The following is a 13,516-nucleotide window of genomic DNA, read 5'->3' as shown; positions in this document are numbered from 1 at the left end:
GCTCTAATCTAATGAAATAACTTCTCCAGAAAACACAACTCCGTTGGAGCAGTCATCTTATAAGCACAGTTTTTGGTGACCAGGATGAATGTAAACACAGAAGATAGCATTTCAGCTGGAAAGACTGCCAGGTTCCTTAGATCACATCAGAAAACAAAGAGCCATGGTTTCCGTTACTTTTGAACTTCAGGAAATAATGGTCGAATCTTTGCAATGTATGAATTGTAGCAGAGTGCAAACCACCACCTAATGGAACCTGTGTTTGTTGCTGATGTAGAAAGAAAACTTTAGAACAGGTACTCTTTAAACTCAACACATCCTAATGTTCTTGACTCTGATCTCATACAGCAAAGTCAGTGTCAGTCTGAGACCTGGATGATTCAGAGCACCCCACTGGGCCCTCCTCTGGCTGCACCCTACTCCACTAAGCAAAGAGTTCACAGGCCAAAGGAGCATGTCCTTCTGAACCTATGTTCCCTCTAGACCACACTCAGAGTACTGGGGACCTAGAAACTTCCTACTCCAGGTCTGAAGGCCAGGGCTGGCACTACCTCTTCCTCACCCATTTACACAAATGGCAGCTGGCATCTAACAGTTCCATCAGTTCACACCGGGTGCAAAAGGGACTTGGACATGGAGTTGGTATGTCCAGCTTGAAAGAGAAGAGGGTGGGCTACAGGCCATGGGGTCTCTATTAGTACCCTTGCCTTGGCCCCCAAATGTTAGAGGCAGGCTGGTCAAAGCACCTGCTGTTGGTATCATAGATGACCTAGAAATCACATATGAGGTGCACTGTTCCCTTATGTATATCATTTTTATTTTCACTTTTCATAAATAGTAACTATATAATTATAAAAAAATAAAATTCTAGAGCAAATCCAGAAAAAGTGGTGTAAACCATAAACCAATGTATCAACTATTTCCCCCTGATATTCCTCATCTGCAGGAATGCAAAGCACAACGTAAATCCAACTCAGCATTTTCATTTTCACTTAACTTTATATAATTAGACTTTCCCAATGGCTAGGTTTTTACATTTTTTATAAGAGCTGCATAATATTATTCCATGTAACTTTATCTTATTAGTCTATCAATGGATATTTGGGCAATTTATTTTATTATAATCCAAAATAACATTGTCTTCAATACCTTGCATAAAAGCTTTTAATATTTTTAATCAGGAAATGAGAATATCATATGAAATAAATTTTTTTCATTTTCATTAACAATGAAAAATACTGTCACTGAAATTACTGGACTAAATTATACTTACATTTTTATGGTTTCTGATTTCCACAGTGCTTTCCAAAAGGACTGACCAAATTATACTTTTCTCAACAACGTATGAATATATCGATTTTACTATCACACATTAGCACAGAATAATCTTTTCAATACATTTCTGCTTATTATGTTGGTTATAAAATGGAACCTTGTGGATTCATTTTAGACAGAGAGGTTGGAGATGTTTCTATGATTACACATTATTATGGTTAAAAGCACACCAGAATAAAGTATGCTTTTGTCCGCCTCAGTATTATTTGACACACCAATCCATGCTGGTATCTGTTTCCTGTTTCCTCCAAATGACAACCTATTTTAATGCCTGGCATAAGGCAGTAAGTAGTATACAATTAGACCCCTCCTGGAAACGTCAGACCCAAATACCAAGCTCAGATATCAGTGGTAGCCCAGAAACTGGGTTGCTGTTTTCTGAGGCTACTTTACTAAACTGAAAATGCCACTCCAATAGGAAGAAGAGCAGCCTTACTCGATAGGCAAGTGAAATGTGGCCTTGGACTTGAAAAGCCCTTGAAGACATGGGCTTTGGGTTCACACACATTTTTTTGAGTAGCCCAGTTCTGTCATTCACTGGCTGTAGGTGTTCGGACATATATTTAATCTAAATCTCAGCTGCCTGTCTGAAACAGAGGAATAATAATAAAACCTGCCTACTAGGATTTTTTTGAGATTAAGTGAGAAAATGCATGTGAAGTACTTAGCACAGCGTATGGTACATAGTAAACGCTCAATACAATGCCACTTGCTACTACTACTATTAGTAGTAGTTTCTGTTTCTCCATATTAAAGTGGACCTATGGTAGAGATTAAAAGATGAGGGAATATTGCCTTACTCATAGGAATTTTAGAGATTCCACCCAATCTTTTACATTCATTAGCTAGCTAGCCATCCATCTATGGGAAAGGACTCATCAGAATTCATGTATTTCTCACAACAAAATGTAGCTCTAAGAAGAGACCTAGGCTGCCATTGCCTGGGGAGGCCAAGCTTACACAAAGCAAAGTCCATCAACTAAGCCTATGGTGCAACATCAGCACCAGCAAGGGCATGGAGGCAGCAGATCTCAAGACAATGAGGGGGAAGAGAAGGGCCCACCTGGGAGATGAGCAGCTGGCAGGCTGCCAGTTCCCGCTCGCTGGCGTTCATCTTCCTGTTGGAGTCCATCTGGGCGCTCTCGAGTTGTTTGCTGCGGTTCACCAGGGACTTGACCTCTGACTTCATCTTGCTGATGTACAGGCGGGCCATGGTAAACTCCTCCTCAATGACTCCATTCACATCAGCCAACTGAGCACAGGAGGGGACACACTCAAATGTTGCCCACAATTTCTGTAGGTTCACGGACTCCCCTGAAACCTGCCCCTGGATCCCCAAGGTGTCCATGGATTTCTGGTTCAGAATCCCAATTAAAGGACAAGCAGAAAGTACTAAACATTCAACCCCAAGTTCTCCTAAACCTCAGGTCAAACTTTCAGTTGAAACCCCCTACTAAACATAATCCTCAATTAATTAGGTTTTTCATTACCATCAATTTTTAGAGAGATGACAGCATAAGAAGAAACATTGAAGATTTTTAAAAGGAGATAACTTCTAAAAGGTATTTCATTCAATGTCTTACACCTTATATCTCTGTAACAGCAGCGAGACCCAATGCTCCTAAAGGTGATGCTGAATTCCTATAAAAACTCAAATCAAAACTTCATTAATGTTCTCCATAGTGTGCTTATTCAGGTAGAGAAGTAGTATAATGCCTTGAATATGTTTCTATAAACAAGGATTGAAATAAAAAGGTGTTTCCATGTTTAGTCCTCAATTAAATAGAAAATCGAATGAATAAGAATGTACTATGAATTACCAAAGGGCTTCTTGATGAAGGTTTCTCAGCATAATTTTTCATTACTACTACCAGTCTATTTTCCTTTGCCTTTTCACACCTGCTCCTTCCAAGCAGACAGTAATCTAGCTCATTATTTAAGATCCTCTGAGAACAACAGTCTAAATCCACTTTAGAAAAGATGATTCTGACAGCCAGAATTCCTGCATGATCTATATTTGGTTTCTAAGTTTCAAAGCTCTACTGGAAACAAAAGTTGAAGCAAGATACTTGGGATAGAAACCCATCGGCTGAAATGCAAACAGGGTGTTGAAGAGCAATTCACCAAATGAACAAGTAACTGTGTGCATATTTTGTTTAGCCACCAGAGGGCAGCCTAGCACCTTAAGAGAAAACAAAGACTCCCGTCCAGAATCCAGCGCAGAAACAGAGGCTTCCATTGGTTGAAAGACAATGACTCCAACCATGGTTTTTTGATGTTCCACAGTACACTCCCGAGTGCCCACTTATGTCGTTATTGCTGTCATTCACTCATATAACTATCTGTCCAGTAAACATTTAAGGGCTAAAAAAAATGGAATCAGGCATCAGCCTTGAAATTTGGTAGCAGATATGAAGTACACTAGACACTGCTGAGTGCCTGTAATTTGGCATCAACCTTACCATAAGAATTCAACAGCAATGTAAATGGCCAACAAACATATGGAAAAGGCTCAACATCATTAATTATCAGTGAAATGCAAATCAAAACCACAATGTGAAACCACCTTGCTTCTGCAAGACTGGCCATAATCAAAAAAATAAAAAAAAATAGATGTTGGCATGGATGTGATGAAAAGGGAATGCTTTTACACTGCTGGTGGGAATGTAAACTAGTACAACCACTATGGAAAACAATGTGGAGATTCTTTAAAGAACTAAAAGTAGATCTGCCACTCGATCCAGCAATCCCACTACTGAGTATCTACCCAGAGGAAAAGATGTCATTATATGAAAAAGACATGCATGTTTATGGCAGCACAATTCACAATTTCAAAAATATGGAACCAGCCCAAATGCCCACCAGTAACGAGTAGATAAAGAAAATGTGTGTGTGTGTGTGTGTGTGTGTGTGTGTGTGTGTATAAATATATATAAAATCATGGAATACTACTCAGCTATAAAAAGGAACGAAATAGTGGCATTCGCAGCAACCTGGGTGGAATTGGAGACCATTATTCTAAGTGAAGTATTAATAACTCTAGAATGGAAAACTAAACATCATATATTCTCACTTATAAGTGAAAGCTAGCTATGAGAACACAAAGGCATAAGAACGATACAACGGACTTTGGGGACATGGAGGAAAGGGTGGGAAGTGGGGTGAGGGATAAAAGACTACACACTGGGTACAGTGTACACTGCTTAGGTGATGGGTGCACCAAAATCTCAGAAATCACCACTAAAGAACTTATCCATGTAACCAAATACCATCTGTCCTCCAAAAATCTATTGAAATCAAAATTAAAAATTAAAAAAGAATTCAACAATAGTACATGTCAAGTGACTCCAATGTCAATAATACTGCAGAATGTATGTCAACAGCAAGAAAATTGACAAGTATCTATTTCTGACTCTACCTTCATGGAGGACCTTGTTAAACCCTTTTACTTCCGACTGCCAAAGATCTGCCTACCAACACCATTCCTCACTACATTCCTTTTCTATTCCAATGGCATGGAGACACTGAGTGAGAAAAGCATGCAATCTTCAAGTTCAGTGTGTTCTGCCACTGTCTTTAGTCCAGTGTAGGTGAGGGATGAGAAACACCTTCCTGAGCCTGACCAGGTGTATCTTACATCTTGTCCAGTTTCTGCAGAAAGATAAAGTAAAATCCATCTCTTCCACATGGAATTCACAACCTATACCAGCTCCTGGTAGGAAAATGCTGCTAAGCCAGCAGCTCTGGCACCCTGGGAAGAGAATGAATCCCTCTTCTTTTCCAGGTCTGTTAAAGTAGGACACTTTGTCTTTTATGCCCAGATCCCATGTAAATTGAGGAAGAGTAAAAATATAGATATGTATAAAGATGGGCTTCCTCCAAAATGAGAGCTAGACATTTCTTCTTAGAGCTATAAGTTCTAAAGCCAGCTCTTGTCCTTGGAGATCTAAAAGGAGATTTTGAGTTTGTGCCTGATGGATAGAAACAATACCCCTAACAAATGGTTTTTAACTGTGAGGTTTCTTACCACTACAGAGTTCATATATTTAGTGGTTTCACGTTCAAACGTTTCCGGTAATTTTAGGACACTGTTATTAAAAAAAAAAAAAAAAAAAATCAGTTTGTGCTGAAATGTTATTTGTAACTGTCCCAGAGTCTGATAATGCCCCAGTAGTACATACTAGACCATGGGATCCAGTATCAATGACCAACCCAGGAGAAAAGACTGCACCGTCATGAAATCTATGGAAGATGTGGCCTGCTGCTTCTACCTGCCTATACAGGGAGTCACCCCCACCTCTCCACCTCCCTACCCCGTCTCTTGAGCATGGAGTGGCTATGCAAGATGATGAACTACTGCCATTCCTAGACCACACCCAAGGTAAGTAAGGTGCATGTTCACATTTAAAGGCCTACAAGTCAGTGTGGGCCAAACAAAAATTAGGCAGTTGAGTCTAATTCAGTTCGTTTACTCTACCTCAACTTTCTATTCTGTTTCTGGCTAGATTCTTTTGAAGGTAGCGAGGTAAGGTAGGCCACAAGAAATAAAAATAAAATCCTAAACCCCCAAATGACTGAACAGACCCCCTCGTGGCCAAGGAGACCCCAGAGAAATGTTAAATACCGAGTTCCAGGCCATGACAGATTGTGAAATCGGAAACGCCTGGTCATACCCCCTCCTCGCCAATCGGCATTAGGCTTTCTTCCCCAAGGGTTAAACAGAAGCCAGCCCTTTTGAAATATTCACTCCACTGCTTCACTGCTGATATCAACCACGGCCTGCCCCTGCCCTTCTCTTTTGCAATTTCAACACAACCACCAACCAGTGTTCCTTCCCCAACAAGAGACCACCAACCACAAAGTGGTTCTGGTTCTGGCCAGGCTAAGGCTGCACGCAGAGAGCCTTCATGTCCTCTGCTTCACCCTTTGATGTATAGGGCCTAATTATAATACATTTAAATGTTAAGTCTCTAAACCAAAGTGAACATGGACCCATGTTGCATACATGTTTTGCTACTACACATGCACATGCCACTCCTTCATGAATCTTCATAACTCCTCCTGTAACCTGTTGGATAAGTATATTTGGCCACCCCGTGAAAAACATAAATCCCTTTCTTATTCTTCCCACCCTCAAAGTGCTTATTTCTGGCTTCTGGCCAGAGGTTACACTTCCCAACCTGTAAGAATGGTCATCCTGCAGCCTGCAACCCTTTATGAAAAATAAAGGTCTCCTTTCCAAATGTATGGACCTCATCATACTTCTCTTGACTGTTCAGTGTCACCAGTACATGAAAGGAAGAGAAGGCTCACTCATAAACTCGGATAAAATTAACACTGGGCTCATCTTGTTATATGCTGGACTCATCTTGTTTTGTTGATGAAACAAAATGACTGGACTCTGGAAATGTTTCAAGACATGATTGAGCTGAGGATATATGGGTTTTTCTGTTTTCTGGTTGTTCAGAGCTGTCATATTCTAGAACTATGAACTGGGGAAGTCTCCAATAGCCATATTTTTCCCCCATCCCACAGTCCTACCAGGAAGGACCTTGTGAAAATTAAATGGCATTTTAGGAACAAAAATACAAAACCACTGAAGCAAATTTCCTTGATCTGTTCATTCTCCTATATCAAAAGAATTACCATATCAATTCACAGTCATGACCAATAAGAAAAGTACCTGTACCTATAAGGATAAATCTGAAACAAATGTGCAGAAGTCATGTAATTTCTGAGATGACAATCTTTGATATTGTCTGAGCTTATCTTATCATTTTATAAATTAGAAAAATGAAGCCCAAAGAAGTACAGTGACTCACCCAAAGTCATACTACTCCATTAGCTCTCATCACCCTAATGATGAACTCATAATTATATGAAAAAAACCAGAATGATATAAATGAGGGCTATCAATGAAATTAACTAGGACATCCAATGTCTGGAATCCAAAAATAATCTCAAAAACATGCAATTGATTATTTAAAAATAATCTCAATCTCAATCATACTTCAGAGTCCCAAAAGTAAAGACTCTTTTTTCAATACTGAAGCACCCAGACACTCCTGATTTCATTAGCATTTTCATCAGCTCTATTTTAGAACTTAGCATAAAAATACCTTCTTCCTTTATCGTTATTAGCAGCAAGCATCAACTTCCCATAAATCAACTCCACCTTCATATTGTGAGGCCACTTAATCACCTCACATCAAATTTTATTGCTCAACACCAATGTATGGTTCAAAAAATTAAATCTTCAAATATAAAATCACCAAACTGAAGCTTAATAAGATTAACTCTATAGTATCTGAGAAGTCTGTGCTAGAATTAGATTCATTCATAAGGATTTATTAAATAATCAGTTACAATAAAGTTTCCATGAAAGAATGGTTACGTTTACGAGCGGTCATGGACTCTAAGCCGAGACCTGTTACGCCATCCAAAAAGGGCTTTCAACATTTCCCAGAAATAGTCTAGTCTACAAAGAAGCCTGATCTTGGGAGCATTTTCCAGTATTTAACAATCCCAACTCACAACTTGAGTGTTCCCACTAAGCAGACTGATGTAGAGTTCAGCCTTTTAAAGATAAAATGGCTAAATTCAAAGAACTTGGTTTCAGGAAGTTGTGACATGTAAGGTAAGCAATGTAATACCATTCCCCAGCTCAACAAAATCAACATATATTCATCAATGACTCCTTTGTCTAAGAGGCTATATTATTATAAAGCTATGGTGATCAAAACATTGTGGTATTGGCAGAAAGATTTGATCCATGAAACAAAATAGAGAGACCAGAAACCTCCCCCACATACTTTTGGGGGAGATGGAGACATTCATTATCTTAATGGTGTTGATGGTTTCATGACTGTACACATATGTCAAAATTTCTCAGACTGCATACATTAAATATGTGCAGCTTTATGTAAATTACGCCTCAATAAAGCTTTGTTTTAAAAATGTCTCTATCCTTTTTTTTGGTTAATGACAACAATTGGCCTTTCTATATTCCAGCAAATTGTTACCTATTCTTGGCTGATACCATTTTTAATTCTATCTCTTCCTTCTATTCCTAGCTTCTGGACAACTTTATACCACCCCTATTATCCCCACATCTCTGACTTTCTTGCTATCAACAGCACCAATGGCCAGTTGTGGTGGCTCACGCCTGTATTCCCAGCACTTTGGGAGGCAGAGGCGAGCGAAATACTTGAGGCCAGGAATTTGAGACCAGCCTGGCCAACATGGAGAAACCCCGTCTCTACTTTAAAAAATAATAATAATACAAAAATTAGCAGGGCCTGGTGGCACATGCCTGTAATCCCAGCTACTCAGCAGACTGAGGCATGAGAATTGCTTGAACCCAGGAGGCAGAGGTTGCAGTGAGCTGAGATTGCGCCACTGCACTCCAGCCTGGGCAACAAAAGCAAAACACTGTCTTAAAAAAATAATAATAAAATAAGAACAACAATGTATATAACCCCAAGGGATTCATCATGATTGGTTTATGCCAATTATAGTAATCCTATTCCCCTTTGCTTTCCCAGAAATGTGGAGTGGTCATGTGATCCAATTCTGGCCAATGAAGTGTAAGGATATGTCTCCTGGGGACTTCTGGGATACATTTCCCTCCTGGATTAAGCCCATCCTGCCTTGGATGTGGTTGAGTGAGGATGTAATGATCAGTACTACAGCAGCTATTTTGCTACCATGAGGCACAATCCTCTGGATTATGAAAAGGAAACAGGCTGAGGACAGGAGAAAGGAAATAGAGAAAAAGCCTGAGAATTTGACATTGTTGAGCCATGGCACCAAACCAAAATTTGGTTCTCAAACTTTAATAAGCATAAAGAATCACCTGGAGAATCTTGTTAAAGTGCAGATTTTGATTCAATAGGGCTGAGTGGGGCCTGAGAGGCTGTAGTTCCAATAAGCTCCTAGGTGAGGAAGATCACACCCTGAGTAGCAAGATTTTAGACTTCTCATATTGTGAATAATTAAATGTGATTTTATTGCTTAAGCCACTGTTAGAATCCTAATACTTTCACACCGACTTGCTGGAGAATTTTCACTCCACTGGGTTCTTTTAGAAAAGGAAAAACACGGCCGGGCGCGGTGGCTCAAGCCTGTAATCCCAGCACTTTGGGAGGCCGAGACGGGCGGATCACGAGGTCAGGAGATCGAGACCATCCTGGCTAACATGGTGAAACCCCGTCTCTACTAAAAATACAAAAAACTAGCCGGGCAAAGTGGCGGGCGCCTGTAGTCCCAGCTACTCGGGAGGCTGAGGCAGGAGAATGGCGTAAACCCGGGAGGCGGAGCTTGCAGTGAGCTGAGATCCGGCCACTGCACTCCAGCCCCGGCGACAGAGTGAGACTCTGCCTCAAAAAAAAAAAAAAAAAGAAAAGGAAAAACACAATTCTGAGACTAGAACTGTTGCTTAAGCGATTTAATTCCAAACTTCTGCAACATTAGGAAATAAGTTTGAGAAATAAACCAGTTTACTCAAAGCCAACCAAGATTTGAAGACATTGCCTAGACCTGAAAGATCATTTTTTTCTCCTCCTCCTCACCCCAAGAAACAATTCACTCAGTCATTCAATTAGCCCTTTTTTCATTCATTCAAACATTAACCAGCATATGGCAGATGCAAAGCACAGTGCTAAGCATTGAATGCTTAAAAGAGTAAAGCACAGACCTTGCTAACTTGATAGGAGCAGGTAGAGAAGATAAAGGAAGGGCTGGCTTACAGTTTTCACATCATTGGTGCCAATAATTCCACCAATCTCCCCCAGATCTTTCAACAGCAAATTCAGGATCTCAGTTGCCCTTTTCTTCTGGTGGTTGCTAAGCTCTTGTAGCTGGCTCAGCTCTCTCTGTGTGGTTGTCAGTGTAGTCTGAAAAACAAATTTCAACAACAAATTCAAAGGGTTGCCCATCAATTTCATACACTCTACATTACACATAACACCATCATGTAGAATGGATTTCTTTTACATGACTTACATGACTTCAACCTAAGAATCCTTTTAAGGCAAACTCTCACATAGCACTGCATTCTTGGATAAGAAGATGAACTCTTTATCAACAAGTTATATCACATGGCCTGATACATTATATGTCTACATATCAGATGACAATTCCAAGTCAGGGAAATAAGTTATTAAAAATAAGTAAAAGCCAAAAAAGAAGTCCTTAAGTTTATAACATGTAATTGCCTCTTCCTGCTTACCAGATATTCTATGTCAGTACTACCTGTTTCATTTCAGGGTCTAAACTTACCTGCAAGGGTCCCCACCTCCACTCCTAAACAAACCTGCTCCCTCGGCCACCTCCATATTCCCACCTAAATTGATAAAGACAGATGGGTCTAGAATAGATGGCCCAGAGGTAGTTTAATAAGTTTAGAAAACAACTTCAAAAAAAAAAAGTCTTCAAATTTTCAGAGTGAAGCTGAATTAAACACTCTTCATCTTTTTTCTAAATTAGGTTACTTATTACAAACCAACAATAGGTTACTTATTAAAAACCAACAAATAGTTGGTTTCTTATTATATAGCAGAAGCTCTATTTTCTTGTCAAACTTTAATAAACTCATCTCTTTTTCATCTTTCATGCATCTTGCCAAAAGGTATGTATTCTTAACTAACGTTCAACATCAGGAAAACAGTTATCTATTTATAAAATTCTCCCATATGCAGCTAGAGCATTTTTAAACAATCTGTCTAATTTTAGTAGCCTTCTACACCAATCTAGTAATACTTTGGTTTCATGGCAAATGAAGAACTGTATTTTGAAAAATGTTTCATTGTTTTAAGAAGCAAGTAATATGAAGGACTAATTAAAATAATCCGATAGAAAACACTAAGCAGAGGAAATCTAAGTCGCCCCCTTTCCTAAGTGACTTTGGAATGAGTTTGTTTTATTTTGTTTGGTATTGCCAACTGCTTATGTCATCTTGTTTTTAAAATCCTCAGAGGCAGTAGTCCCCATCTTGGGAAGCTGCTAGAAAAGTCTTCCTCCATGCAGCTGAATGTATGCCGTGAGGAGCATTTCCTGTCAGCCTCACAGTCGGCAGATCAGCATTCTCCTGTGCCATCTGCTACTTCTTTTTAAACTGGATGCTTTCCACAAGGCAGGCTGGGCACAAGCCCAGGACACCAGGCCATTGGGTAGAGGTACTAAGGACAGCAGGTTAGAGCCAGTCAGCTTCTCCACCACCCATTTTCCAGGTAGAAAAGGACATATCCCACCCCGCCATGCCAAACACTCACTGCTCCTGCTACCGCTAGCTCACTGCAGAACCTATGGCGTCTTTCATTTGGAGAATCTGGAAAAAAGGGAATGCGCAGGCTGAAGCACTGGCTTAAAACAGAACAGCAAACAAACAAACAAGGGCAGCTTAGTTCCAGGCTCCTGAAGGTAACAGCCAGAACAAAAAGCTGACTGGAGGGAATGGAATTCATTCAGGAGGGTATAAGCAAGAAGAGTGAAGTCCATACCTTCCATGGGACCCCACTCTTGCCAGTAGCAATGCTTTGAGATGTATGTATTGATACTGTAGCATATGCACAGATCTGCACTAAGTGCTTTACATAAACTGTCACTAATCCTTATACCATGCAAGCAGCATGTTATCATCACCATTTTTACAGATAAGGGAATGAATACTCACGAAGCTTAACTGTCTCAGCTAAGGTCTAAGAGTTATGAAGTCAGACTTGTAACTAAGATTTTTCTGGCTCCAAAGTCTGCACTCTTGTGACTATTCCCACAAAGCATCCCCACTAATGTTATCAACTCTCTGGATATAAAACAGTCATGATGTGCAGTTCCAGGATGAGTGAACAAGTCACTTGCATGAAGTATTTCAATTGTTGGAGGGACCTCAGGGAATGCATCTAACACTGAATAACTATTCAGCTACTGCCTCCTTATACCATGTCTGTCAATGAATATCAATATGAGTACAGGAATGGCAGCCAAGGAAGTCCCACCCCCTAGACACAAATGCTCCAACCGTTTTCTGGGCCAGCTCGTCTGTCAGCTGCTCATTGGCCCGGGTCTTATCCTCCACTTCCTGTGATTTCTGGTCGTAATTGACAGCCAGCTCCTCCAGGGCCTGGAGAACTTCTTTCACCTCATCCTTGGCTGCCTCATTTTCAATCTGGAGACGTGTCAGCTCCTCCTGTATCTTCTCATAATCTCTTCTTGTGGAAGCTAAAAGCTGGGGAAATGAGATGGCATGGAACTTGTGAATCTAATGTTCAAATGTTTATGTTCTATGCTGTATCCAAAAGTAAGTAATTTAAAAGCCAGATATAAGAAAACAAGTTGGAAAAGTTCAGGATGATGGGAAACCCCACTGTATGGTCCAGACGATAAAAAAAAAAAAAGAAAAAGACAGATATGTTCTCATTGCAAAAATCTGTTTTGTGTGCATGTGTTTTGTTTTGTATGTTGTTTTTCATATGTTGTTTTTGTTGTTGTTGTTGTTAGTTTATAGCTGTATACCCTTAACTCAAAGAATGAATTACACATCAAAAATCACTGTATTTTATAGCTATTCCATATTTTAAGCAAAGGATGGGGCCAGGCGCAGTGGCTTATGCCTGTAATCTCAGCACTTTGAGAAGCTGAGGCAGATGGATCACCTGAGGTCAGGAGTTCAAGAACAGCCTGGCCAACATGGCAAAACCCCATCTCTACTAAAAATACAAAAAAAAAAAAATAGCTGGGTATGGTAGTGCACACCTATAATCCCAGCTATTCGGGAGGCTGAGGCAGGAGAATCGCTTGAACTCGGGAGGCAGAGGTTGTAGTGAGCCAAGATCATGCCACTGCACTCCAGCCTGGGCAACAGACTGAGACTTCATCTAAATAATAAATAAATAAATAAACAAACAAACAAAAGATCTGAGTCATTTCCAAGGAAATGACAAGGAATAACACTTAAATAGTTTTTAAATGTTATCAGGATTTCACATTGTAAACGGGTTGACTTCACAATCAACTAAAACAGTGTACAAGAGCAATCGGTCACCTTTTTTTAACATCCATCATGAAGATATAGAAGGATGTACCCCAAACATTATCATTAGTTAAAAGCGAATTCTGGGCTTGCCAACACTTTCGTTCTTTGTTCCTACATTGGTTTTCCTATATTGAACAGATACTGCCTTGA

The 13,516-nt window shown here is 39.9% G+C and overlaps 1 protein-coding gene across 1 annotated transcript in view; it reads right to left on the bottom strand.

Annotated features, from left to right (window-relative positions):
* Nucleotides 1-13,516, bottom strand: part of KIF5C (kinesin family member 5C) — a 153,770-nt gene that overhangs the window by 33,919 nt on the left and 106,335 nt on the right. Inside the window, exons 14-16 of the mRNA XM_030916850.1 lie at nucleotides 12,353-12,559; nucleotides 10,083-10,229; nucleotides 2,399-2,587 (exon numbers count right to left, since the gene is read on the bottom strand). Of these exons, the coding sequence (XP_030772710.1) occupies nucleotides 2,399-2,587; nucleotides 10,083-10,229; nucleotides 12,353-12,559 (543 nt within the window). The remainder of the gene's footprint in view (nucleotides 1-2,398; nucleotides 2,588-10,082; nucleotides 10,230-12,352; nucleotides 12,560-13,516) is intronic.

The sequence above is a fragment of the Rhinopithecus roxellana genome, chromosome 14 (genome assembly GCF_007565055.1).
Source record: "Rhinopithecus roxellana isolate Shanxi Qingling chromosome 14, ASM756505v1, whole genome shotgun sequence".
NCBI classification, from domain to species: Eukaryota; Metazoa; Chordata; class Mammalia; order Primates; family Cercopithecidae; genus Rhinopithecus; species Rhinopithecus roxellana.
This window is presented reverse-complemented; position numbering and strand designations above follow the sequence as displayed.